At 39.6% G+C, this 26,629-nt stretch overlaps 1 protein-coding gene across 1 annotated transcript in view; it reads left to right on the top strand.

The window, feature by feature from the left end:
• Positions 1–26,629, top strand: part of IPO8 (importin 8) — a 46,361-nt gene that overhangs the window by 5,527 nt on the left and 14,205 nt on the right. The window contains exons 2-19 of the mRNA XM_026695100.2: positions 320–401; positions 1,118–1,274; positions 3,436–3,594; positions 5,113–5,269; positions 8,605–8,694; positions 10,112–10,206; positions 10,519–10,603; positions 11,676–11,810; positions 14,158–14,257; positions 15,340–15,416; positions 16,164–16,280; positions 17,683–17,772; positions 18,461–18,626; positions 19,764–19,924; positions 21,697–21,822; positions 22,125–22,191; positions 24,237–24,362; positions 26,266–26,363. Coding sequence (XP_026550885.1) covers positions 320–401; positions 1,118–1,274; positions 3,436–3,594; positions 5,113–5,269; positions 8,605–8,694; positions 10,112–10,206; positions 10,519–10,603; positions 11,676–11,810; positions 14,158–14,257; positions 15,340–15,416; positions 16,164–16,280; positions 17,683–17,772; positions 18,461–18,626; positions 19,764–19,924; positions 21,697–21,822; positions 22,125–22,191; positions 24,237–24,362; positions 26,266–26,363 — 2,088 coding nt within the window. The remainder of the gene's footprint in view (positions 1–319; positions 402–1,117; positions 1,275–3,435; positions 3,595–5,112; positions 5,270–8,604; positions 8,695–10,111; positions 10,207–10,518; positions 10,604–11,675; positions 11,811–14,157; positions 14,258–15,339; positions 15,417–16,163; positions 16,281–17,682; positions 17,773–18,460; positions 18,627–19,763; positions 19,925–21,696; positions 21,823–22,124; positions 22,192–24,236; positions 24,363–26,265; positions 26,364–26,629) is intronic.

Below are 26,629 nucleotides of genomic sequence, written 5' to 3' on the forward strand. Positions count from 1 at the left end.
GAAGGCTACATATAGGGTTGGATTGTTGATTCCTGTTATATAAGATGAAAACAGACAATATCAAGTGAATGTTTTAGTATTAAAAGTGTTGCGGTTATTAACAGATTAGATATTAAATCCCTGACCTGCTTTGGAGACCTCCACAGCAAAAGATAGTAGAATTGCTTCTTAATCTTAAAACCACACAGTCTTTGTTGAGTCTAACTCAATTATTTTTCAATAGGGGAGTGATGCTTAATTCTCTGTTAATAACTGAAGTATCTAAGAGTCCTTAACTGCTATCTATACTATGCTGATTAACCTTTTATATCCCTTTCAGTCCTACAAGATAATAAACTTTGCTCCTAGTCTGCTACAAATCATTGTTTCTGATCAAGTGGAATTCCCAGTCAGGCAAGCAGGTAGGTGAAGTTCTGCAGCTTGCCTCCTATTTATTATGTTTAGAACTGAATGGTTAGTAAACAGATTGAAAGTATACTTTTAAAAAATGTATCTTATCTATTTCAGTTTATGCTGCCTCACTTCAAATGACTTCAGGCTATTTACAATGTACCAAATAATATAAAAACTATATAAATAAGAAAAGTGGGGGTGAAAAAGAACGAGATGGTCAACCCTGTAGAAACCCCAGAACATTCTACCAACATCTAATATCCAACAGGGTCCAGGGTTTGGGAAAGCAACGTTATAGGTTGTTTTATAGGGTATTTATGGCCTTCTGGAAGGCCAACAGTATGGGAGCCATCTTGATCTCAAGGGATACCTCAATCCAGTTTCACAAAGAAAGCCCATTTTAGGGATATGAATTTTCTGAAAATGGAAATGGCCACTCTTGATTATTATTGCTACTGGTAGATCTATACTTTATGTATGGGTTTATCTCTTTCTAAATGGCATCTATGTTTTTAGGAATTTCACTACCAGGATTTAAGTTCTTGGTTTCTTGCATGCCATTGGTCTTGCATTGTTACTCTTCTTACATCCCTAACTCTCACTGGTCCTAACTCTTGTTTAAAGCTAGATTTATCAACAGCCCTTTTTATGCATCTCTCTCTCTCTCTCTCTCTCTTTCTCTCTCTCCTTCTCTCCCCTCCTTTCCCTCATTCTTTAAATACAGCTGCTATTTACTTGAAAAACATGGTGACACAATACTGGCCAGACCGAGAGCCGCCGCCAGGAGAGGTGATCTTTCCATTCAATATTCACGAAAATGATCGTCAGCAGATTCGGGATAATATTGTAGAAGGAATTATTCGTTCTCCAGACTTAGTGAGGTATGTCGAGGTTCATGCTGGGACAGGCCCCAGAAAGCCCTGGATTTATATCAAGGAAAGCAGATGCTTCTTCTTAGAATGAATTGAGCAGATTTAAATAACTTGAATAGATGTTTATTCAGCATAGTGTTGCTTTGGAAAAAAGTATTTTGAAGGGGTATCAGATTATAAAACCATATAATCAGCCAAATAATCACTTCTGAAATCATTCTTATGTGGAAACATATTCCAGAACTTTTTTTAAATGAGATGATTATGTGATGACCTGGGGTGGGGCACAAAAATAACATCACGAAAGTAGATAAATTCCCTTTAATGCCTCCAACTTGGACCCCAATGTCCAGTTATCCTCGGCTGGAGATCAAACTCTTCCAAAAACAGTCTACAAAGGGAAGAAATGCAGCCCGAACCCAAAGTAAAGATAATTAGATTTTTTTAAAAAAAAAACACAAACCACGCTGAAGTAATTAACATGATAGGCCAGGATGATAAATTGCAGACTTCCAAAAGATAATGCAGCACCCACAGTTGGGAGGATGCCAAACCCAGATAAGCCTCAACAAAGATGATGCATGCTTTGCTTCCAGCAACTTTGCCATGTGCAGTTTGCCCTTTTAAACACTCTTCCCAGCTGCAGCCCATGAAGGGGATCAGGGCCCTTTCCTCTCCCGTAAGCCCAGCCGGACTGTGCCCTTCCCCCATTTCTTCCACAGCCACCGGATCCACATACCCACTCCCTGTAAGCTGCTCAATCGCCCCCTCAGAATCAGACTCTAACAAGGGCATGACATTATAACAATTTCTGTAGAAGTCTAAGTAGAGAACTGCTGGAATAGAAAAAAAGGAAGAATATAATTATAGTTCTTAAAATATGCCTCATGTCTTATGACATGAGGGCAACATTGTTTTCCTGATAAAGTTAGGAGAGTAGAAATTTAAAGTACTTTATTGTTCAAAATACTGCAAATAATTCCGCAGGAAATACTTTAAGACTTCAGAATCATATATCTAACCCATATCATAAAATCAGAGTTGGAAATAACAAAGAGGTCATCTATTCCAACCACATGCATCCTGCAGGATTCATTACACCATCCCCGATAGATAATTATCCAGCCTATATGTGAAACCTTCAGTTTCAAGCACAGAATATCCTGGGTTTGGAAAAGTTTATCTCTTTCTGGATTGTCTACGTGAGAATATTGTCTGAAAGCTGGGAAATCTTACTGTCATTATTTCCAGAGCCATTTATAATTGTACATTGTGACTTTTGTGTCTGGTGAATAATAATTTGAATATATTATTTGTTATTTAATAAGTATGGGAGCAGAGAGAAGAAAAGGAGTGATCCTTTCTCAACAATTACATCCCATGTTGAACTTTTTTTGGGGGGGCTATCCTTTAAAACAGTTCCCCAATTTCCGGGCTGGGGCCCAGAACCAGGCCACAGAAGCGGCAGGTGTGTGAAACTCCATTTGCGCAAGTGGTGGGTGTGCAGGAGTGGGATAAGACAGGGTTAACTATCAGTTCGGTAATTTACGAGGTTCAGTGATTTATGATGAGCTTCCCTGCACGCTGCAAGCTGCGCCTGTAAATCGTCATCAGCACGCTGCGTGCAGAGAAGCAGTCTTTGAAATAGCCTTCTTTTCCTGCTTTTTTAACTGCAGCTGTGCCTTGTTCGGCAGCTGAAGTTGAAAAATCAGGAAATAAAGGTTAGGTAAGAGCCCAGGTGGGTGGGTGGGCAAAAACAGCAGCAGACATAGAACCAGTTCTATGTCTGCTGCTCTTCAGAGCTACTGGCTCTACAGAGGTGGACAGAACCGATAGAAACCCACCCTTGTGGGTGGGTGTGTATGCCCGCTGCTCACACAAATGGAGCTGTGTCATGCTTGTCCGCTGCTCACTCAGAACCATTCCCCCTCTCTCCCTCCCCCCCCCCAGTCCACAAGGCTGAAAAGGTTGGGGACCACCACTTTAAAAGCATTTTGATATTTATTTTTTTCAGAAGAATTTGATGATAGCTGTTATTAGACAAAAAAAAATGCATGCATTGTTTCTGGTACACTGTAATTCAGGAGTTGATGAAGTAGGTTCTTTATCTGTCCCTCTTTCTGTTTTTTCCTTTACTCCATCCTTTCTCAGTCTTTTTTTTTTTCCCCAGAGCCCAGTTGACAATGTGCCTTCGTGCTATTATTAAGCATGACTTCCCAGGTCACTGGACAGCAGTGGTGGACAAGATTGGGTTTTACCTACAGTCTTCCAATAGCGGAAGCTGGCTTGGAAGCCTCCTGTGCCTGTACCAATTGGTAAAAACCTATGAGTAAGTGGATTTTCCCCAAGGACGAGCTGCCTTTCCTAGCAGTCTAGAAATAACCTCTTAGTTCATGAGTGCATCTTCCTGGTTTCTTGCAACACTAGCTTTCTAATTCTGTAAAGATATACAGATGGAGACTGGAGGGTGTTGTTCATATAGAGCAGCGGTCGCCAACCGGTGGGCTGTAGCCCACTGGTGGGCCGTGAGAAAATTTTGGTGGGCCGCAGAGAAATCTCACCCCCAGAGCACCCCACAAAGCAATTAATCCAGACTGCACAGAAACACAAGGCTGCACCACCCACATAGCCTGCGGGAACCCTCCCCGCCCACTCACTCCTTACCCGGTAAATTTGCCTGCTAAATATCTATTTTTCCTTTTTCCGACCATCATCTGTTCTGCTGTGACGGGAGATTTAGATTAGCTAGGAAGCAGGAAATGGTTGGATTTCTTGCTTTCTAGCTAGTCTTTAGATCTTCGGCTCAGCACAGCCGAACCTCCCTTAGGACTGAAGGTTTGCTTGCAAGTAAATTCAATGCAGACTCACAGCAAGCAAATTTGAGAGACTGAGCTAGCTGATGGCAGATAGATAGATCACTGAATGATTCTGTGAGCAACTCAATCTGCCTGCTTTGCCTGATTTTGGGTAAAAGTTGCTCTTTTTTAAAATAATTCAATATTTACATGCATGGTGTGTTGTGAGTTAATTTTGTGAGTTTGCTTGCAAGCAAATTTTATGTGACAGACTGAGCTAGCCAATGGCAGATAGATCTCTGAATGAATCTGTGATTCTGTGAGCAACTCAATCTGCCTGCCTGCTTTGCCTGATTTTGGGTAAAAGTTGCTCTTTTTTTAATAAAAAAATCAATATTTATATAAATTTTTACATACAAGCCATGACCAGCCAGTCACATGACCACCAAGCCACACCCACAAATTAGGCCATGCCCACAGAACCGGTTAGTGGTCCCTGGGATCTAAAATTATGAGTTTGGTGGTCCCTGAGGTCCAAAAGGTTGGTGACCCCTGATATAGAGGAAAGCATTTGAGTTGGGGAAAATTCCTCAGAGAAAGTAAAATAAGGTGTAAAGTAAAATGAGAATCTAATTCTTGGAAACACAAACTTTCCCCTTTCTACCTACAATGGATTTTCTCCAGGTAAATCTGGGAAAGTTTCATCACCCAAACAATGAGAAATCAAGTGAAATGGGTGACTCAGTTGTAAAAGTTGCATAAAATGGCATGCAATCTCATACCATTTTATTGACTAGGAGGCTATGTTCCAAAACGCTACTGATCTGGGATGCTATAAAAATGGTTAAAATTAACTCTAGTGTGCTGCACTAGGAAAATTAAAATAGCTTCTCCTTTCTGCTTTATTTGGATTTCTTGTATTGTCCTGTGGAGATGAGAGAAGGATTACAACAGGTACCAGTTTCATTTTTTTAAAACAATCAAAACGAAGCAAAATGCAACAAGAGTAAGCTTTACTCCTGAAATGTGTTTGGCTCTGATTCCTTCGATAGATATAAGAAAGCTGAGGAACGAGATCCACTCATTGCTGCAATGCAAATATTCTTGCCTCGAATTCAGCAACAGATGATCCAGCTTCTTCCTGACAACTCCCATTATTCTGTGCTCCTTCAGAAACAGATCTTAAAAATTTTCTATGCACTTGTTCAGGTATGAACCTTTATACTGAAAACAGTAACGGTATGAAGAATTCCAGAAAAGCCCCAGCAACCCCTTTTTAGAATTGTGACCCACAAATGCATATTTTGAAGTATGCATTTATTGATCTCAGAGCAGCTACTTTCAGACCTGCATGTTTAATTTTTAGGTGTACAGCATTTGATTAAAAAAATGTGGTAATGAGACTGTATCTTATTTATTTACTTGTTAGATTTTTATCGTGCCTTAAATAACTCAGGGCAATGAACATACCTAACCCACAGCTCACTTTCCCAGCTTTGCCCAGCCCTTATGGCTCTGGCGCGGCCCTGGCGAGCAGCGAGCACCTCCCCGCCGGACCCTCCGCTCATCCTGCCAGGGCCGCGCCAGTGCCGTAAGGGCTGGGCAAAGCTGGGAAAGTGAGCCGCGGGTGTGTGCGTGCCTCCTACCCTCGTTCCCAAATCTCGCCCGGGCTGGCGGGCGCTAACCTCGCTCGTTCTCCCCCGCCGGGCTACGGGTGGTGGCTGTTCTCTGCGAGCGGCTCAGACCCGCTGCTGCTGCCCGCAGCCGCCCGCCTGGCCTTTCTTTGAGGTGGAAGAGCTCGCTGGGCTGAAGGGAGCGGCGCATCAGAGGGGCGCGCAGCGTAGGGAGGTCGGGAGGAACGGAAGAGGCCCCGGGAAATTAGCCTCCCCACGTCTGCCCTCTCGGGCAGGGGAGGCTTGTAAAATAACCGCTTTACCTTCAAAGCAAAGGGAAGATGGGAGGGAGCGCCTGAAGCCAGTGGCTCCTCAGGGCCGGTTGGGAGGAGTCTGACTGGCCGCACGTGGCTGCGCGCCAAACGCCACGGCAGCAAGGGAGAAGGGAAAGCAACGGTGGCCCGAACCCGAAGGTCTCCCGAATATCCAAGCTGTCGCTGCCCGCCCACCCACCCGAGGATGCAAGGTGATTAAGTCACCCCCGAAAAGACGCCCCAGCCGTTTTTCGGGGTCAAAAAAAATAAGGCCCGGCCTTATTATGTGAGAAACACGGTAGTACTCCTTCCTCCTCCTCTTTTACCTTACAACAACAACCCTGTGAGGTGGATTGGTCTGAGAGAGAGTGACTGGCTCAAAACCACCCAGCTGGCTTTCATGGCTAAGGCAGGACTAAAACTCAGTCTCCCGATTCCCAGGCCAGCACCTTCACCATTACACTGAATTGGCTCTCTTACAAACATTTCTTTACTTTTTACATTGAATTTTGTCCTCAAAGCAGTTTTTTTCCGTCAGAAGGAAAGGGGTGTCTCTCTTGAGTGATATTTGCTAGTAGATTCTAAGGAAAAGATTTTTCTTGCTATAACCTGCAGAACTTCCTTCGTGTTTGGAGGTTAATGCTTTTTTAATCCTGATCTGTGCACCCAAGAAAATATGTAAGAACTATACAAGTATGCATTTAGGGTTTGCTTTGGAACAGAATGGGAAGAATGGGAATAGGTTACAGAGATGCCATATTGCTGTTTTTAATAAAGGAGAAATTTTGTGCAAATCAGAGGCAGCAGATTGCATACAATTGTTGTAAAAAGTTTTCATGGGCTTCCTGGAGATAGGCTTGTTTTGTTATTAATACTTGTTCAAAGTATACATGCTCCCATGTCATACACATGACTTGGAGCAGCTAACAATAATAATAATAAAATAGTAAGCAAAGCTACAGGTGGTCCTTGGCTTATGGCCCAACATTTCTGTTGCTGAGTGGCCCATTTGTTAAGTGAGTTTCGCCCCATTTTATGAACATTCTTGCACATTTGTTAGTGAATTACCGAATTTAGTAACATGGGTGTTAAATGAATCTGGCTTCCCCACTGATTTTGCTTGTCGGAAGGTCACAAATAGAATTCTTTATTGGCCAAGTGTGATTGGACACACAAGGAATTTGTCTTGGTGCAAATGCTTTCAGTGTACATAAAAGAAAAGATACATTTGTCATGAGTCAAGAATTATCAGGCACAACACTTAATAATAGTCATAGGGTACAATAAGCAATCAAATCATACTAGAAAACAGTCAACATAAATCATAAGGATACAAGCGAAAAAGTTACAATCATACAGTCACAAGTGGGAGGGGATGGGCGATAAAGAGTGATGAGAAGATTAATAGTAATGGTAATGCAGACTTTGTAAATAGTTGGACAGTGTTGAGGGAATTATTTGTTTAGCAGAGTGATGGCGTTTGGGAAAAAAACTATCCTTGTGTCTAGTTGTTCTGGTGTGCAGTGCTCTATAGCGTCGTTTTGAGGATAGGAGTCGAAATAGTTTATGTCCGGGATGTGAGGGGTCTGTAAATATTTTCACAGCCCTCTTTTTGACTTGTGCAGTATACAGATCCTCGATGGAAGGCAGGTTGGTACTAATTGTTTTTTCTGAAGTCCTAATTATCCTCTGAAGTCTGTGTCTGTCTTGTAGGGTTGCAGAGCCAAACCAGACAGTTATAGAGGTGCAGATGATAGACTCAATAATTCCTCTGTAGAACTGTATCAGCAGCTCCTTGGGCAGTTTGAGCTTTCTGAGTTGGCGCAGAAAAAACATTCTTTGTTGTGCTTTTTTGATGACTTTTTTGAAAAGGGGATGACATGACCCCACCACCCTGCAAACTGTCATAAGAATAAATCAGTTGGCAAGCATCTGAACTTTGATCACATGACCATGGAGTGCTTCAATGAATATAAGTCTGAAAAACCTTTTTTCAGTGCTGTTCAACGCATATGGTCACTAAACAAACTGATGTAAATTGATGGCTATTGTATCAAAAAAATGATTCCAATATTCCATGTGCTTCTGGCTGACAGTGCAACTAATCATAATAATAATTGATTAGACGAAGGTACATTTTTTCATCCTTGCCTCAATTCGCAAACACACATTTTAAACTTGCATTTTAAATGCTTTCTCAATATTAGGTGTTTTTCTCTTACATTTGGTGGGCATTCAGTAAGAGAGGAGCTCCTGCTGTAATTAACTGAAAGCAAAAGAATGTCCTGGGGTGGAAGGTTTAATCCACAATAGCAATCCTGTCTTTTTTTCCCCCTTGTTGCTGATTATGTGTAACTATTAGCTCAGTGTCATAACAAAAAGCAAATGCTAACTGGCAGCTTCCAATGGCTAACTAGCTGGCTATCATAGTACATAGGTTTCAAAGACAACAAAGAAATAGTCCATGGTCATTGGAGGTTAAAAAAAATAGTATTGCAGCTCCCTGTTAATACATTGTCTAAACTGTCTGTATATTTTCTGATATACAGTCAGGGAGTGTATATTTTAGGCATTCAACAATATTGATATTATTTTTTTCCTCCTCTTTTAACTTCAGTACGCTTTGCCACTTCAGCTGGTGAATAACCAAACGATGACTCAGTGGATGGAGATTTTCCGGACTGTCATTGACAGAAGTGTGCCTCCTGTAAGGTTTACATTACTGGACAACTGTAATATACTTTGAGCACATTGGCAAAAAGGGAAGCTTAGGTTGAGGAACATTTTTATCCAACTATATGGAGGGCATGTTCTGCTTTTGCCATGTTCTTGTACTTTAAAAGAAGATGTAAAGAGGAAGTGGAGCCATTGCTCACACTCCCTTGCTTTTCGCTCAGCAAGAATATCATGTACGAAAAGCAAAGCATTTTGAAACTAGGTATGTTACATGTTAAACTGGTATGTTCTAAGGTTATTAAACACTGCAGTGCCTGGATCATGCAGGTCTACTTTTCTCTTTGACCTCTGGCTCCCATGCCGGGAGCAGGTGCCTGCTGGTGGTAGATGGGAATATAATGGTTACATTATCCATATGAGAGCTTATTTTATTGGTTGAAAATAGAGGTGGGCAACCCATAAGCCTGTTACAACTCCCATCTCCAAATTGTGCTGCTGAAATAGAGCAACAAAATGGCTAATTGTCATCTTGCTTTGGACTAGTTTTGGGATGGGCTTGGAGTATTGAGAGTGGGTGTGTGAGCAGCTGGTCTACCAATCCTACTCTAAACACTCAAAAACCAAGCCCCCCTCCATTTTGACTCCATGCCTTCGGGAATATCACTGTAGCACAGGATGGCTTCCTGCAACTCTGGAGAAAGTTCTTGCTACTCACTCCTGACATACTGAGTTTAAAACCTGTGGATCACTTTATATGAATGGCATGCCTCCTTGAGAACATGCTAAGATAAGATCCTGTTAACAGTAGGCCATTGTCAGCACAACAATTGGAAGATCTCTTTCTAAGCTGCTTTCTAAGAGCTGTGATGGTGCAGTGGTTTGTATGCAGTATTTGTAGGCCAACTCTGCATTCCATTGCCAGGAGTTCGATCCTGACCCTCTCAAGGTTGACTCAGCCTTTCATCCTTCTGAGATCGGTAAAATAAGGACCCATATTGTTGGGGGGCGGGGGGCAATATGCTGACTTTGTAAACTGCTTAGAGAGTGCTGTTAAGCACTATGAAGCAGTATCTAAATGCTGTTCATCATCCCCTTTTAATGACCCCATATTCCCTTGCGAGGTAGAGTCTGGGCAACTGAATGGAGCTGAGTGTTTACTGGCCGGATTCCCTTCCTGTCACCAATGCGGAATTTTATTTAGCAGATATATTCTCATTGTGCCCAGAGAGAAATATCTGCCTCTATCTAGGATCGAACCCGCAGCCTCCTGATTAGGAGGCGAGAGCTCCAACTCTAGGCCATCACACCACTCAGGTAGTTAAATGCTATTGCAATTACTAAAATGTGTCTTGAGGCTATGAAGGCTGTAGATTCTTCTTATCATGCTCCATTAATGTTAACTGCTCTCCCATGGCTATTGATGGCTGATAGTTCTTTCCTTTGATTAGGAAACTCTGCAGGTTGATGAAGATGATCGTCCAGAATTGGTGTGGTGGAAATGTAAGAAGTGGGCTTTTCGGATTGTTGCTCGTCTTTTTGAAAGGTTATTATGCTAATAACAAAGAATGACATTACTAAATCCTATTTTGGCATGTTTATAACGTTTCCAAATCGTAAATGTTTTAAAAAAATTGCCCCAAGTTCAAGTATCAGCAAATCTTCCAAAAAAAATTTTTTTTCTATCAGCTATAAAAATGTGGCAATTTTAATGAAATTTGTGCATTCCTTTTACCATAAAGATTGCCTTTAATTGCATGAGTAAAACTTAATGGGAAGCTTAATGATAATGAGGTATACTTTAGTATCTTTCTACAAAGTAATATATTTATGTTCTTTTGCTTTTACATTTTTAAAGGTATGGTAGTCCTGGAAATGTTACAAAAGAATATTTGGAATTTTCTAAATTCTTCTTGAAAACCTATGCTGCGGGAATCCAGCAGGTAAAGGCTTATCTTATTTAGTGAAATAACATGGAAATATGATAGCAAGCATTTTAACTTGCTCTTTTGTAGCATACAGAGAAGCAGTGGTGGGATTCAATTTTTTTGACTACCGGTTCTATGGTCGTGGCTTGATGGGCGTGGCAGGGGAAGGATACAGTAAAATCTCCAGTCAAAGGTGGTATTTGCCAGTTCTCCAAACTCCTCAAAATTTCCGCTACCGGTTCTCCAGAACTGGTCAGAACCTGCTGAATACCATCTCTGCAGTGAAGACATTGTTAGGTAAAAGAGTGGTGATTACACCACTTGGATAAGCCTTGGATAAGAGGGTAATGGAAGATGATTGATTATATCCTGTAAAACTGTTTATTTATTATGGATAATGAGGTGGCTTGTGTTCTCTTAGTTGAAACAACCTAAATTTTAGTATTTACAACCCATTAAAAGCCCCTAATTTTACTGACACTTCACTTAATCAGAAAGTTCAATTGCCGGAAGCAACGTTTGTAGCTCTCATCTCTGAGTTATCATTTAGTTCAGGGGTCTCCAACCTTGGCCACTTTAAGCCTGGAGGACTTCAACTCCCAGAATTCCCCAACCAGCTTGCTGGCTGGGGAATTCTGGGAGTTGAAGTCCTCCAGGCTTAAAGTGGCCAAGGTTGGAGACCCCTGATTTAGTTGACTGGAGGACTGGATTTGGCTTGCAGTTTCCAGCTAATGATCATAATGAATAGGCTGTATCTTCTTCTACAGGAATCTTCTTTAAAGGATTTCATTTTCATCATTTTCATTCAGGAAATCGTTAATGGATCAATGCCATTCTTAGGAGTCTAGGAATGTCCAGGGTAAATTTTCTATGGAAATGTGATTGCTAGCTTTACTTTTTTAGTCAGATCTTTCTCTATCGTATCAATTGGTTAGCTAAAATTAAAACATCATCTAGGATGTGAGAAATATGCTAGCTTTTATCCTTTGCTTAAAATGGTTGTGCAGATTTTTTATTTTCAGTACTTCAAACATGATGGGTCAATGTTGAGTTCTGATTGTATATAATTATGTTACAATGCCTTCAGGTACTCCTAAAAATCTTGGAACAATACAGGCAGAATGACTATGTAGCTCCACGTGTCCTTCAACAAACGTTAAACTATCTGAAGCAGGGAGTCTATCACTGTATAACCTGGAAGCAGATGAAACCCCATATGCAGGTCAGTACAAGAGTAGCAATTTATGTCTGTGGGTAAACTCTGAAAACATGAGTTAGAACTTTTATGATAATTTTGAAATAGCGGTAACAATTGAGCAAGTTATAACTGTAATGGCAACACAGGAACAGGAACAAGGATAGCATATTGCCCCCAACAATCTGGGTCCTCATTTTACCGACCTCAGAAGGATGGAAGGTTGAGTCAACCTGGAGCAGGAGCAGGATTGAACTCTTGGCAGTAGGCAGAGTTAGCCTGCAATACTGCATTCCAACCACTTCACCACCACGGCTCGGATCATCAATTAATTACACAGTTGTTTCATTTGCCTGTATTTCTATCTTACACAGTGCCTGTAAGATCAACTTCCAGAAATAGTCATGTTTAACGTACAAGATATTGCATCAAATGTAAGGCTGTTACCAAGTGAATCTTTTCTTTTGTTGCCATGTATCCCACCGCCCCCATGTCCTTATGTAAAAGGTGTGATATGATTCATTGCAATGCAAATTCCCACAGATAGTACAAATTATGCTAGGACTATTATTGCAGTTTCAGTCACAATGTGCCAAGGTGGGTAGTCAACTTGGCTTTAGCCTTCCAAATCAGTTTCTAAATGGGTAGAGAATAGCACATCCTTGTATGAAGGATCTATTGTGGAAGGAAAGATGGAGTGGGATGTAACAATTACCATCATCTCTTAAAACTCCTCCATCTAATGTAAAGATTCATCTGAAGTCCTAAAGCACTAATTCCTGAATCCTGAGTTTTTATTGTGGAGTTATAGAGCAGAGGTCTCCAAACTTGGCAACTTTAAGCTATGCTGACTGGAGAATTCTGGGAGTTGAAGTCCTCAAGTCTTAAAGTTGCCAAGTTTGGGGACCCCTGTTATAGAGCATAAGGTGGGCCTACAATTTTAGGAAAAGAAGCAGTTGCTTTAAGGAGATGCAGAGAGAGGCTCTACAGTATGTTTTGTGCAGCTCCAGAGTGCTGCATGGCCTTAGTATTTTCATTTTTAATGTTGTCTCTTTCCTAAAATCCTTTACAGATGATATTTCTCTGCATACATAATTTTAGAAACCTTTTTCTGGGAAGAAAGTGTTATTTTTGGGTTGCTAGGGATTCTCTTTTAAGTCTCGATTTGTAAGTGCAAAATGAGAATAAATGATGAATTAGGCATTTACAATATAATATTTAAAGCATAAAAGACCTTTTGGGCTTATTGTGAATAATGAGATTACTATTCTATTTTTTTTTATTAGCAGTGGAAATTGATATGTTTTAAATTAGCTTTTTTCCTTCCTCTCTGTTAAGAGTTCTCCAACAAGAATGATAATCCTTAGATTTCTTTATGGCAGACAAGAGATTCTATTGTTTCTCATTCAATATAGTGTTTTCTTTTTTCTCAAGGACCCTATCATGTACCTGGGCAAAATTGAAGGCTGCATAGCATGCACTTTATTTTCCCATAAGTAAAACACAAAGAGTTTGATGCAACTCACCTTTCAGACCTTTGGCTTGGGCCCAGCTTTTTGGGGAATGAACAGATATAACCATGATCAATCTGAGTGAACAAGTAGCCTTTAATTATATCTCAGCTAGAGAGAAAATAATTGATGCGAGAGTTAGTTTAGCACTAGCAATAGCATTTAGACTTATATACCGTTTCATGGTGCTTTGCAGTCCTGTCTAAGCGCTTCAGAGAGTCAGCCTATTGCCCCCAACAATCTGCATCCTCATTTTACTGACCTTGGAAGAATGGAAGGCTGAGTCAGCCTTGAGCCCATCAGTTTGATCTAGTGGTTAAGGCACCAGACTAAAAAAGCAGAAGAGAAGAATCTTAGCCATGAAAGCCAGCTGGGTGACTTTGGGCCAGTCACTCCCTTTCAGTTCAACCCATCTCACAAGATTTTATGGGGAAAATAAGAGGTGAAAGGTATGTCACGGCCTTGAGTTATTTGTAAAAATAATAAAGTTGGAATACAAACAAACAAAAGGTGGATAATACTTAAGCAAAGATACTCTGAACTAGGGAATATATTCCTGGCTTTAAGAGAATTTCCACATGATATATTACAGCTTTATGAAGAAGGGTTTTTTTTAGAATGACCAACCATGTGATTATTAACTATTAAGATATAGTAAATGAGCATCAGTTTGTTGTAATGGCTAAGACTAAGACTGGGCTAGAAATCGGGAGGACATCATTTCCCTTAAGCATGGAAACTGTCTGGGTGACTTTGGGTCTCATAGAGTTCTTGCTGTGGAGAAAATAGAACAGATCAAAAATAATGGTTGGATAGCAAACATATTCAATTACATTTGATTTCCTCTTTGCTTTTCTTATTAGACATTGTGTGAAGATGTCATCTTTTCTCTGATGTGTTATAAAGATGAGGATGAAGAACTCTGGCAGGAGGACCCATATGAATACATCCGCATTAAATTTGGTAATTTTTATTTGTCAGTTGTCACTGGTATCTGCTCCTGGAAAATGCCTGGTGACAATACACATTGCTGTGCATTTAGATTTACACAAAACTGGAGGGCATACTATACTGTACTGCAGAGTGCCTGTATATCTGATAGCTTACACAGTCCACCCCACTCCTAAGCTTCTGTTTTCCATAACCTTTATGAACTATGATTGTAGAGAAAAGTGTCTAAAAAGTGGGAAAGGAAGTTGACAGAAGCAAATTAAGGATGCAGTAAAAAGATAAGACATCGGTTGGGAGCAGTTCATCCCCAACTCTACAATATTATAATGATAAACATGTTTATTTCAGTTGAAGATTATGCCATGGACAGGTGATGAAAAATGAAATAGTAAAGTATTTGGTTGACGTGTAGAAAAATGGCTTTGGCAGTGAGACCAATGCTGGTCAGGATTTAGACTTCTTTTATGAAATTTGTGGTAATCTACTAAAAGCTTGGGGAAAACATCAAACTTTATTGTGGTTAATTGATTCCAACATATCTTATTTAACATCAGATTTCTTGAACAAGTGTTCAAGAACTATTTTCTGTTAACACAGTTTGCACATGGCTATTTTCTCACTTCATTCCAATATCGAATATAAAAATGTAGGTCTTCATCACTATACTAAGAATTAATTGATTTATTGAGTGTGGAGGTAGAAGAAAGTCTTATTTTTCAACAATGTAAGGACCAATTTCCAGATTTACCATTTTATAGTATTGATATAAATTTGTTTCTGTTTATGAATTGGCTGTTTATTGAGGCTGAAGAAAAGCTGATCAATGTTTATTCCATGCATTTAATAATAGGTCTAAAAATGTAATGGAGATTTTTGGCCTTTTAAAACTTTTTTCATTTTGTGTGCTTTGTTCTTTATGTTTCTTTTGTTGGTTTTTCTTTTTATCCCCTTTATTTTCTTTTTCTTTGTAAACTAAAGCAAAAAAGAGCATCCAGAAAAACCAATTGCTGGCTTGTCCATGTTCTGTCACATTTATAATAATTTGTTAAATTGTCAATGGTTGTGTAGTAACATCCTTTTTCAAATTTTTCAAGATGTGTTTGAGGATTATGCATCCCCTACAATAGCAGCCCAGATTCTTCTGTACACTGCAGCGAAAAAACGAAAAGAAGTACGTCTCATAATTTTGTCAAAATACGATGGCTTTTTAAATGGTCAAATAGTATTTGTCTATCTCTTTAACAGCAGTTGTAACATTTATATCCATATCCTTCCAATTGTTAAAAATGTATTAAATATAGATTTATCTTCAGGACCTCTGAGCTTGAGTATATAGCTTGTACCATTCCTACAATTGGAACGCTATCTTTGTATGTAACTGAGTTATTTTAAGGTAAGGAATAGGATTGGCTTAAATAAGATCTTCTAGGATTTTTATTTTTGTGTTGATATCAGAGTGCAGGCTCACATTTCAATTGCCATCAGATCCAGTACAGTTTTATTAGTTGCTTCTTCTTTTAATTTATTAAGATAGTATAACAAGGAAAATATCTGGAGCATTTTGTACTCCCACAGAAGACAGTGGTGTTTCCACTCCAATATTGAGATATTAATAGATTTCCCTTGGACTCTGCTAAATTGTCTTGACTGTTTTGTTTAAATATAAAAAAAACCACATCTAAGACGATTGTCAGTTTATTTGACCCCAAGGCAATTCTAGAATTTATAATTTTTTTATCCTGGAAAAAGTACCTAGCTTTCAAAATTTCAGGCTATAAATTAAAATATATACTGCACAATGTGTTTTACTAAAATAATCTACAGTAATTTAAACTGATCTTAATGTTGGTGACTTTCCTAATGAATTTTCTTGAAGTTTCATTTCTTTATTTTTTTTGTTTGTGTGCTGTTTGTTTAGGTGTTACCAAAAATGATGGCATTTTGTTATCAGATTCTCACTGAGCCCAACATTGACCCTAGAAAGAAAGACGGGGCATTACATGTAATTGGATCACTAGCAGACATTTTGCTGAAGGTAAACAATGATTTTATGAGAAATGCATAATGGTCTTATCTCTGGAGACTTGGCACCCGGGATTTGTGATACTTCAGAAAAAAACCTTATGAAAGAGTCCAGCTGTCCTTGATTAAAAAGCTTTCAGAAGTGATTCTGATTCTGTAGTTGTCAGGCTGGGTACGAACTGAGCCTATTCATTAACTTCTAGGACTTAACCAAAAAAAAGGGGGGGTGAGTTTTAGTGATGCTTTGTAACCTCTAAAAATTGCAGGTTGAGTTTGTCCACTGGTTAAGCAAAGCATTCTGCTCCCTGCTACAATATGTTTTTTTAATGGACTGAGTTCATTTCTGTATTCCCCAACCTCCTGCCAGAGGAATCAGTGCTGATAGTTAATGTCCATGTCTGTACCTTGACATTTTAAAGTGCTTATATATATTTAGTTCATAATCTGCATGGCATGTGCTGAAGCCATGCAACATTGGAAATCTCCTCAAGCTAATTGTTATATTAGGAATTCCGCTTTGGGTTATGCTGTGATTGCATATCTGTTCTGTCCTCACTACATGTTAATCTGTGAGCATCTCGACATGCAGCTAAACCCACTTATCCTCCAATAACACAGACCGTGTGCGTAGATCTTAATGCTTTATTGAAAGAACAGGATATGGTGAAACTGGGGAAAATAGGGATACATACAATGAGAATCAAATACAAGATAGCATTGGGTTACTTTTAAACTTAACCAATTAATAAATACAAGCAATCTAAATCTCACCAGTGATGCTTTGTATGTGGGATATGGGTTTGTCCTCGGTTGACCATGTACCACGGATTAAGATAGATTCTTCTTTGTGCTTCTGCCTTCTCCAAATGCTAAAGGAAATGGAGTCTGGCTTCACAGCATGCACTTGTTTTGAGAGTGCAGGCTGATGGGTAATGGAGTGGGGTCAGCTTCAAACAATATACTTGGTATTTGTCTCTCCGGCCACTAGATGGGGCTAGAGAGCAACAACAGTATGTTATATGCTGGGGCACGACAATACCCTTATAGAATTCTTAATAATTGGTCGTGGCAAAGCCACATGCTTTACAAGTACTAATTCCATGTTGGCTTCTGACCATCTGTTCAGTCAATTAGATTACTCCTGTTCAGGCTCCCTTGGCTGGGCTAATTGCAGTAACAAACATTGTCACTGCATTTTGTTAGACAACCCAAGTAGTATGATATTTTAAGTCCTTTTAGTTGAACAGTTTCAATTTTATGTTTTGGCATCTAGCTTTTTCTTTTGCTGATATAAGGATGTTTTGTAAAAATTATTTTAAAGCCATTGTAACTGTTTTAAGAATTACATGAGAATTATTGTGTGTGAAAATGGAGACAAAGGTGCTTCTTTTTCTGTTAATTATTACCCCTATTAGAAAAGCATGTTCAAGGATCAAATGGAGTTGATGCTGCAGAATCATGTCTTTCCATTATTTATGTCAAATCTTGGATATTTAAGAGCAAGAGTAAGTGAATATGCCTTTTTCCATGATGGTTTGGGTTTACCTGCTTGTGCCTGGGGATAAATAGGTGTTTGTAAAGAGAGCTAATAATATGTTTAGCAGAATACACGTTCATCTTACTCATTCTCATGCTGAAGCTGTAAAGCTTGATTGGAAGACCGGCATACTGGGACAAAAATTACCTTTAACATAATTATTGAGAAGCAGAACTCTGCATAAGCTTTTGTAAGATTGGGACAAAGATTATTCTATATTTATACATTTTAATAGGCTGATTCCCAGAATGCCACATGAGATGGTATCTTGGTTGCTGTTTCATATATCATCCTATTTTATGCGGTTGTAGTTATCTTATTTGTTGTTACCTAGAAAAACATAATAGGTAATTCCAGTCCTTCATTTCTATCACAGTCTCTCATATTTCCTCTAAATTACATACAGAAGGTGAAGGATAGTATTCTGTATAGAAAAGCCTTGAGCACAAAGAAAGATTTCTTTGAATCTCCATCTCTAGTTTCAATGCTGCTTCATTATGAATTCTTTTGGGGTGCGTGAACAATTGTGTTGTAGCGAGGACTGCCTTGAAAACGATAAAATATAGTAAACTCAAAACTGTTAACACGCAAATGATTTCTCTATAAGAGTATCTGATCTTGAATAGCGTCTGATTTGCTTTTTTCTTGCGCCACAGTCCTGTTGGACCCTTCGTTCATTCAGCGCCTTAAAATTTCACAATGAGCTCAATCTAAAGAATGCCATTGAACTGATAAAAAAGAGCTTGATTGAAGACAAAGAAATGCCTGTCAAAATGGAAGCTGCCATTGCACTTCAGGCCTTGATAAGCCATCAGGAGCAAGGTTTGATTTTCACTTTCCTTGATTGCCCGCTATAGTTCCTCTTCATGGACTTCTTTTGTGTCCCATCTCTTTTGTTTCCTTTCCCTACCATCATTGTATGCAATGAATCTCACTTTTAATGTTCTGTTGCTTATCTCTGTTCATTTGCCCTTCCTTCCTTCCTTCCTTCCTTCCTTCCTTCCTTCCTTCCTTCCTTCCTTCCTTCCTTCCTTCCTTCCTTCCTTCCTTCCTTCCTTCCTTCCTTCCTTCCTTCCTCCCTCCCTCCCTCCCTCCCTCCGGCCCTCCCATCCGTCCATCCATCCTCCATCTCTTCTTATCAAACACCTTTCTTAGTTTATGGATTACCCTCTTTCTTGTTTTTTCAATATACTTAAAAATTAATATTAAACTATTTTGGCTTCTATTTTTACTCTTCCTTTTGTCTCAGATTTTGTCTTACTGGCTATATATATTTAGATGTGGTTAAAGACAGGGATTGCTACCATAACAGATATTAGTTTCATAACATTTTAAAAATAATAATTTATATTAGAGTAAGTCTTCCTGGTGATTTCATAAATTTATGAATTTAGGGATTTTGGTCAACAGTATGGAAGTGATTTACATCTCTTTCTTATAGGATGCTTTTTTTAGATTCCAAATTTCCTGTTAATGTAATCTTTGGCAAAAAAAACAGCAAATAGATAGGTAGAAATAAAGAACATTGTTACCGAAGACAAAAGAAGGATACCAAGTGCAATTAAGAGCTCACTGACAGAAGCAGATATTTTAGTTCTCGAATTCATTTAATTCAAAGTTGCAACGCCAGTGAAAAAAGTGACTCACAACTGTTGCAGCATCCTCATGGTGACAAGATCGAAATTCATACACTTGGCAATTGATTCATATTTATGACAGTCACAGCATCCTGGGGTCACATGATCCCCTTTCACGACCTTCTGACAAGCAAAAGTCAACAGGGAAGCCAGATTCACTTAACAACCATGTTACTAACTTAACGGCAAAACCCACTTAACAAATGTCTAAGTTAACAAGCAGAATGTTGAGCTCAATTGTGGCCACGAGCCTAGAACTTCCTGTATCTATTTTAATCCCCCTCCCCTGTTATGTTTGAATGTATGTTTGGTTTCTTTTTAGCAAAGGAATACATTAAGCCCTACATCAGGCCTGTCATGCAGGAGCTGTTGCTTGTAGTTCGAGAAACTCAGAACGACGATCTTACCAATGTAATTCAGAAGCTGATTTGTGAATACAGCCAAGAAGTAACAACAATTGCTGTGGAAATGACGCAGCATCTGGTAAGTGAGGGCAGGGATTCCGTTTTGGATGAAGGCTACTGATAAAACTTGTTTTAGTCCCTTTGTACAAACATAGTTTTTACAAACGGAGGTGTACCAGCCATCCTGAAATGATTCAATTATCACTTTAATTTACTGAAGATTAGTCTAGAATTAATTTTCCTGTTGGGAGGAAAATAATGTCATTTATTTGCAGTGGAAAAAAAACAAACATATTAAACCTGCCCCCTGTCCCTGAAGACTTCAGAATGAGAGTGAAGTGAGGCATTTTCAACTAAGTTCCAGGCAATATTTTATTTAATCTCTGGCTTGACAGTGTCAGCCTTCCCAGGTAGTCCAAGCAGCCAGATGAGCTAATTCCACTTTATTTAAGGCTACATTAACAGAATCTTGCAAGTCTGAAGGCAGAAATCTCCTGCCACACCCTGATAAGTTAGGGAGAATCTTTTCTGAGTTTCCTTTTCTGACCCTTTGTGGATTCTCCCACCTTATCTGATCATTTCCTAAGTAGCATCTCTTTCCTCCCTCCCTTTCCCAAGGTCATTCCCACACACCATTACAGATAGAAGGTTAGCAGTTAGATTCTACACAGGCAGATAAACCTTTTGCAGTTTGAACATAATAAAAGAATGTTGTTCTTTGGTTTAAGAGGGGCCAGTTAACCAGTTCAGGAATATTTTCAGAATACTGCAAATGTGTTGTAATCAGCACTGCCTTTGTTTCCCTTTTGGAATATTCTTTTCAAATGTTAATATTTTCTGTACTAATTTTGAAAAGGGTTAAAAAAATGTATCTGAAATTCCTCTAATACCTCATCTGGATTCTCCTCTTTTTCCTCATTTGACTCTTTGGCCACATACTTGTTTTTTTAGACAGTTTAATTCCATACATCCTAAATCTCTCTCTTACATGAATGCCTTAGTCCATGGGTGTCAAACTCGATCATGTCATGGACCGGATTGTGCCATATCACAATTTTTTTTTGCCTTTGTGGAGCCGGGGTGGGTGTGGCCTGTGCATGACATATCTGGTCTGCGGGCCGTCAGTTTGACAGGCCTGCCTTAGTCAATATTTCCAAACTAAATTTTTATCCAGAGTAGCAATAGTGCTAAAATATGCATAGGTTCCTTTCTTTCTTTTCTCCTTCTATTTGTCAACCCTGATGCTGGCCTGACTGAGGCCATTTTGAGACTTCAGTGCTGACACACCGGAGAAAAGAGAGAGGGGAGAATAGAGATAGTTGGGGTGCTGTAGCCAAAACAAAATGATTTCTTGTGGGAACCTGCAGGTGTTTGGAAGGAGGGGATTGGAGTCACCTAGCAACTGGACAGTATCCTGATTGGGCCATGTTGATCGGTTGTTTTGACAAATCTTTGCTTTTAATTAGGTGAAAACCATGGGAATATTCAGAGTCGGTTTTCACCAGCTCATGCCAATAAGACTTATCCAAATAAATCTATTCTTTGAGGAATTTGGTTGCCTCAGAGTTTTGTTTGCTATGGGTATGTTACTTAGAACCCTGACACTATTTTAAGTGTTGCACTGTAAGCTTAATGCAGCAGAAAGCAGTGCAAAATGACACCAACATGGATGATGTGCTAGTGGACTGCAAGAGCACCATGTTTATGCAAAAGTAAAAAACAAGTGTTGTTTCATGGGGGGGGTTAAGCAAACCTCTAATTATTCAAAAAAACTCCAAATGCAAATTTGAAGTTGACTGAGGATTTTGTGATTTATGATGTCAGGTTTTTTTCTGCATTTAATTTCTCTAGGCAGAGATTTTTGGTAAAGTTCTTCAGAGTGAAGAATATGAAGAAATGGAGGATAAAACTGTTATGGCCATGGGGATCCTGCATACAATTGACACAATCCTAACTGTCGTGCAGGATCACAAGGAGGTGAATCTTCTCAACCATTTGAAAACTGAATTCAAAGAGTTTTTGCAATAAGATGTGATACAGAAATGAAGGAAACAGTAAATGAAGGAAACAGTGTGTGCCAGGAGATGGCACTGTAGACTTAAAAATGTATGAGACATTTGCATGCAATTTTCACCTAGTAATACTGTAAAATACTTTAAATATGGAGAGCTTTTCGCTTGACTTTTTAGGAAAACTCCTTGCTTTAGAATAGTTGCTCATTTAAGAAAAAAATGTCTTTTTTCTTTCTTTTACTTAAGTGGATTCTTTCTTTTCTTCAGATAACTCAACAGCTGGAGAGCATTTGCCTGCAAATCATTGGTCTTGTCTTGCAGAAGCATGTCATAGGTACATTGAAAAGCCATCCGGATAATATTTGCCTTCTTATTTAAAGTGGCAGTGTGTGAAGTTATTCTCTACCCTCTGTAACAAGTGAGGCAGCTCCCTGTCCATTTTTCCCCCATCTAGATTAGACTTAAGCCAAACTTACTATAAAGTCATACTTTATTGTTTATTCATTATTAGAGTGCTACACCTTCTATAGCCAATTCATTTCTGGCTGGAGAAAGGGGAGGGACAATAGAACCAAACATAAGAATATGAAACTTGACAAATGGGACTTCAGTTTAAATTACATTGGACTTACAATCTTCATCATAACAGAACAGAATAAGAGAGTTGGAAGGGACCTTGGAGGTCTTCTAGTGTAACCCCCCTGCTTCTGCAGAAAACCCTAAACCTGTGATGGTGAACCTATGGCACGCAGAGCCATTTGTGCTGGCACGTAAGCTGCAGGCAAACTTACCTCACTGGGCATGCGTGCGCCTCACAGCTAATTTTTGGCTGAGGCCTTTTCTGGCTTCCCAAAGGCTTGAGGAAGGCTTCTGCAGGCTTCTACAAGCTTTGCAGGCTGAAAACTAGCCTCGTTTCATCACTTCCTGTTTTTCTGAAAATACCGGAAGTGATGAAACAGGGCTAGTTTTCGGCCTGCAAAGCCTGCAGAAGCCTACAGAAGCCTTCCTCAAGCCTTTGGGAGGCTGAAAAAGGCCTCAAACCAGCCAAAAATCAGCTGTGAGGCACAGTGCAGGTAAGGGGGCAGTGGGGATGGGTGGGGATTGCGCACACATGCATAGGGGGCATGGGGGAGCACGTGCATTGCCTTCTGGGTGCTGGCACGCGAGTATGAGTGTGCAAGCGGGTGCACAATTTTTGGCACAGGAGCCCAAAAAGGTTAGCCACCACTGCCCTAACCATTTCAAACAAAGGGCTATCCATACTCTTCTTAAAAACCTCCAGTGATGGAGCACCCACAATTTCCAAAGGCAAATCATTCCACTGATTAATAGTTCTAAGTGTTAGGATATTTCTCTTTAATTCTAAGTTGCTTCTCTCCTTTGTTTCCATCCATTGTTTCTTGTCTTCCTTTCTGGTGCTTTGGAAAATAGCTTGATCCTTTCTTCTTTGTGGCAGCCACTCAAATATTGGAACACTGCTCATAGATTTCAGATAATATGTTATCTGTGGAAGAATATCATTGAATATAATTTCTGTAGGGAAAAAGCTGAGAATAATTGTTGAAGTAGCAGATTTAGAGGAAAGCAACATCACCCTTTGTCAATGGCCTATTCCTAAAGTTGACTGCTTATATTTGAAATTCTTCTCTAGAATCGGGATGGCCTTTGGGTATTTCTACAATAGTGGGGAAGTATTGCTTGGTTTCTCCCATCTTTTCCCTGTAATATCACTAAGGGTAGAATCTCATGATAAGTGTCTGTGAGTAGCAGAGGTGTCCATTCATGGTCACTTCTCCCATCATGTTTGCAGGTTCTCCTAATCTATTCCAGCAGAGATTCAGTCCTCCAGAGTGGATTTTAGGATTTAGGATTTAAGTGCTGCAGTTGGAAGGAAAACTAGTTTAAGTTTAAATAAACTTACCTCAGAACTAGCTGTCTCTCAAAAGTTTCCTTATTGCATTCTAAATCATTCCTGTCTTCTTTCCAAAAATCTTGAGATATGCTTTGATTAGAAGTAAGCATACATATAATATTAGGCACATTAGTAAATGCAAATTAAACCTGCAGGCATTATTTATTCCATGTTAAAGGAAATTTAGAGGCATATTGTGTAGCCATAGGGAAATCTATTTAGTCCCACTAAAGTATCCTTATTGGCATTTAGCAAATGCAATATTTTAATTCTAAGCTTAAGATTGTACAATGCCAATAAATGCGGTGCTAGCCTCCAAGCAGACCAGGGAAATGTGTTATCAGAATACGTTACGAAGATCTTTTCTAATTCACTTCAAATAGCTTTTCATAGGCTGGGTGGCATTTGCTGGCATTTTTTTCTATATCTCTTATGTCTGTTTGCTTGATTCCCCCTTTCCCTTTCAGAGTTCTACGAAGAAATTCTTTCTCTGGCATACAGCTTGACATGCCATCTTATTTCACCCCAAATGTGGCACCTCCTGGGTGTCTTATATGAAGTGTTTCAACAAGATTGCTTCGAATACTTTGCAGGTAATGAGCTTTACCATTTGCTTGAAAAGAGCACCGATCAATAGCAGGAATAAATTGAACATAGAAGAACGTTGGCTAGCAGTGGTTTGGGAAGTTGTGATGAAGTGTTTCAATTGTCACTTTGTCTTAGAGGAAGCACATTGATTTGTTCCCCCAGTGCTATAAATTCAGGATTAGATTTGCTTAAGTATCCAGTGTAGAGTTGTGTGCGCCTTTAAAATGCCAAAGTCGAACAAGATTGTGTATTGGGGTCAGACTTTTGCTGGTTGTGAGGAAGATCAGGACCGTATTCAGGTTTTGCCCGCTGAGCTAGCCAGAATGTACTCAATGAATCATCTGACTTCTAAGAGTTATCCCATTTTGCTTTTTGTCATTTACAACAGGGGTCCCCAACCGCCGGTCCGCGGACCGGTACCGGGCCGCGGAACAAGCCTTACCGGGTCGCTGGTTGTTAGCTGGGCGCCGCCATCTTTTTTGGTAAAAAAGCAATTTTTCGTTGTCAAAAAGATGGCGGCGCCAGCGCTCGTGAGCTTTTCCGGTAGAAAGCCATTTCTACCGAAAAGCTCATCGAGCGCTGATGCCGTGCTATTTGACGAAAATCACTTCCGTGACGCCACCGGAAGTGATTTTTCGTCCAAAAGATGGCGGCACCCAGCTGACGCCGGAACCGGGCGGGCGCTTCAGCTGACGCCGGAACCAGGCCGCGGCGTCGAAAAGGTTGGGGATCCCTGATTTACAAGACTAGAAACCTTGGATAACGTACAACAAGGGAGAAAGCCAAGATTCTTAAGATGCTAAATTTTATACCTGTTGTCCTCGCTTAACGACCAGTGGCTTAGTGATTGTTCAAAGTTACAGTGGACCCCAAAATGGGACCTACGACCTGGTTCTGGAGTTCTACAGCTGCACACGTTTGAACACATATGACAGTCACAAGATTGCATTTTGGGTGCCCGGCAACTGTCTCGCATTTACAGCTGCTTGCAGCATCCCACAATCACATCCCATAATATTTTTTGCCGGTTTCCAGCCTTTACTTCTGGCTTCGTACAAAAAGGGGTCATTGGATAAAATGAATTAGTTTAATGACCACTGTACTCATTCAACAGCTTATGGTGGTCATTAACCATCAGAACTTATGGCTGTAATTCTAATTTAAGGCCTACCGGTACCCAGTTCCATTTTATTGCTTTCAGCAGAAAATCAGGTTTCACTAAGCTTGGCTTCTTGTTCCAGTTGAAGGCTTCTGTTTTTTTGAAAGGGAGGAAAAGTAGGCATGTCCTGGTAAAGGTGGCTTTATGTGCCTGCTGCCCTAGCATGCAACATAGAGTTCCCTGGGTGAAGAGATTCATTTCAGATCCTCTTGCTAAATTTTCCATGGGAGAGGGGGAAGATTAGAACAAAGAAATATTCCTCCCCGTTATCCATGCCCAGCATTGACCCAATGTTGTTCCTTTCTTAAAAGAAGTTTTCTAGCAACAGCCCCACACTCATATAAAAAGGGAAGTTTAGCCCAAAATAAATAATACAATCTATATTAGCTACCTTCATTTTTCCTTTATTTGCTTTATATTATTTGATACGTTAATGAAGAGAGTGGGAAGTTTGTATTGGGATTTTGAGCCTCAGTTGCGGTTCAAAGGTTATCTGGAGTCTTTGTGAGCGTAATGTGGGGATAATGTCTCATACGCTTTTCTGAAATTCTTAGGAGGGCCTGAATAAATCGAATAAATATTTTTACAAGACATTCACATGTCATGACCTTGTATATGTGCTAAATATAGAGTTTTAAAGAATTTACAAATGAATGAATTTAGTGAGTGATTATGAAGCAAAGCAAGGACAATTCTGTAAGGTACATTAATTTATTTCATTCTCAGGATGAACTTTTTTCTCCTTCTAGATATGATGCCCCTATTGCACAACTACGTCACTGTTGATACTGATATTTTATTGTCAAATTCCAAAAATTTGGAGATAATTTATACCATGTGTAAAAAGGTAAGTTTTCGAAGTTGCTCATACTTTGATCAACCTGCTGCCCATGGTGATGAATGTGAGAACGTGAATGAAAAGTATGGTTTAAGTAGATATGCTTAGCTTTGCTTTCATAATAATTCAATGTTTAATTTTACCTTATTCAGACCTCCAGTCTGTAGCACATGTACAGTAGCGTACTGATTAAGGTGTTTGGTTTAGGGTAAGAAGATTTACATTTAAGACTTATTCATGATAGAACACAAGTATAATATAGTTGTGTAAAGGCC

This window comes from Notechis scutatus, chromosome 6, assembly GCF_049901735.1.
Source record: "Notechis scutatus isolate UNSWTSFEM ecotype Mainland chromosome 6, rNotScu1.2, whole genome shotgun sequence".
NCBI lineage: Eukaryota > Metazoa > Chordata > Lepidosauria > Squamata > Elapidae > Notechis > Notechis scutatus.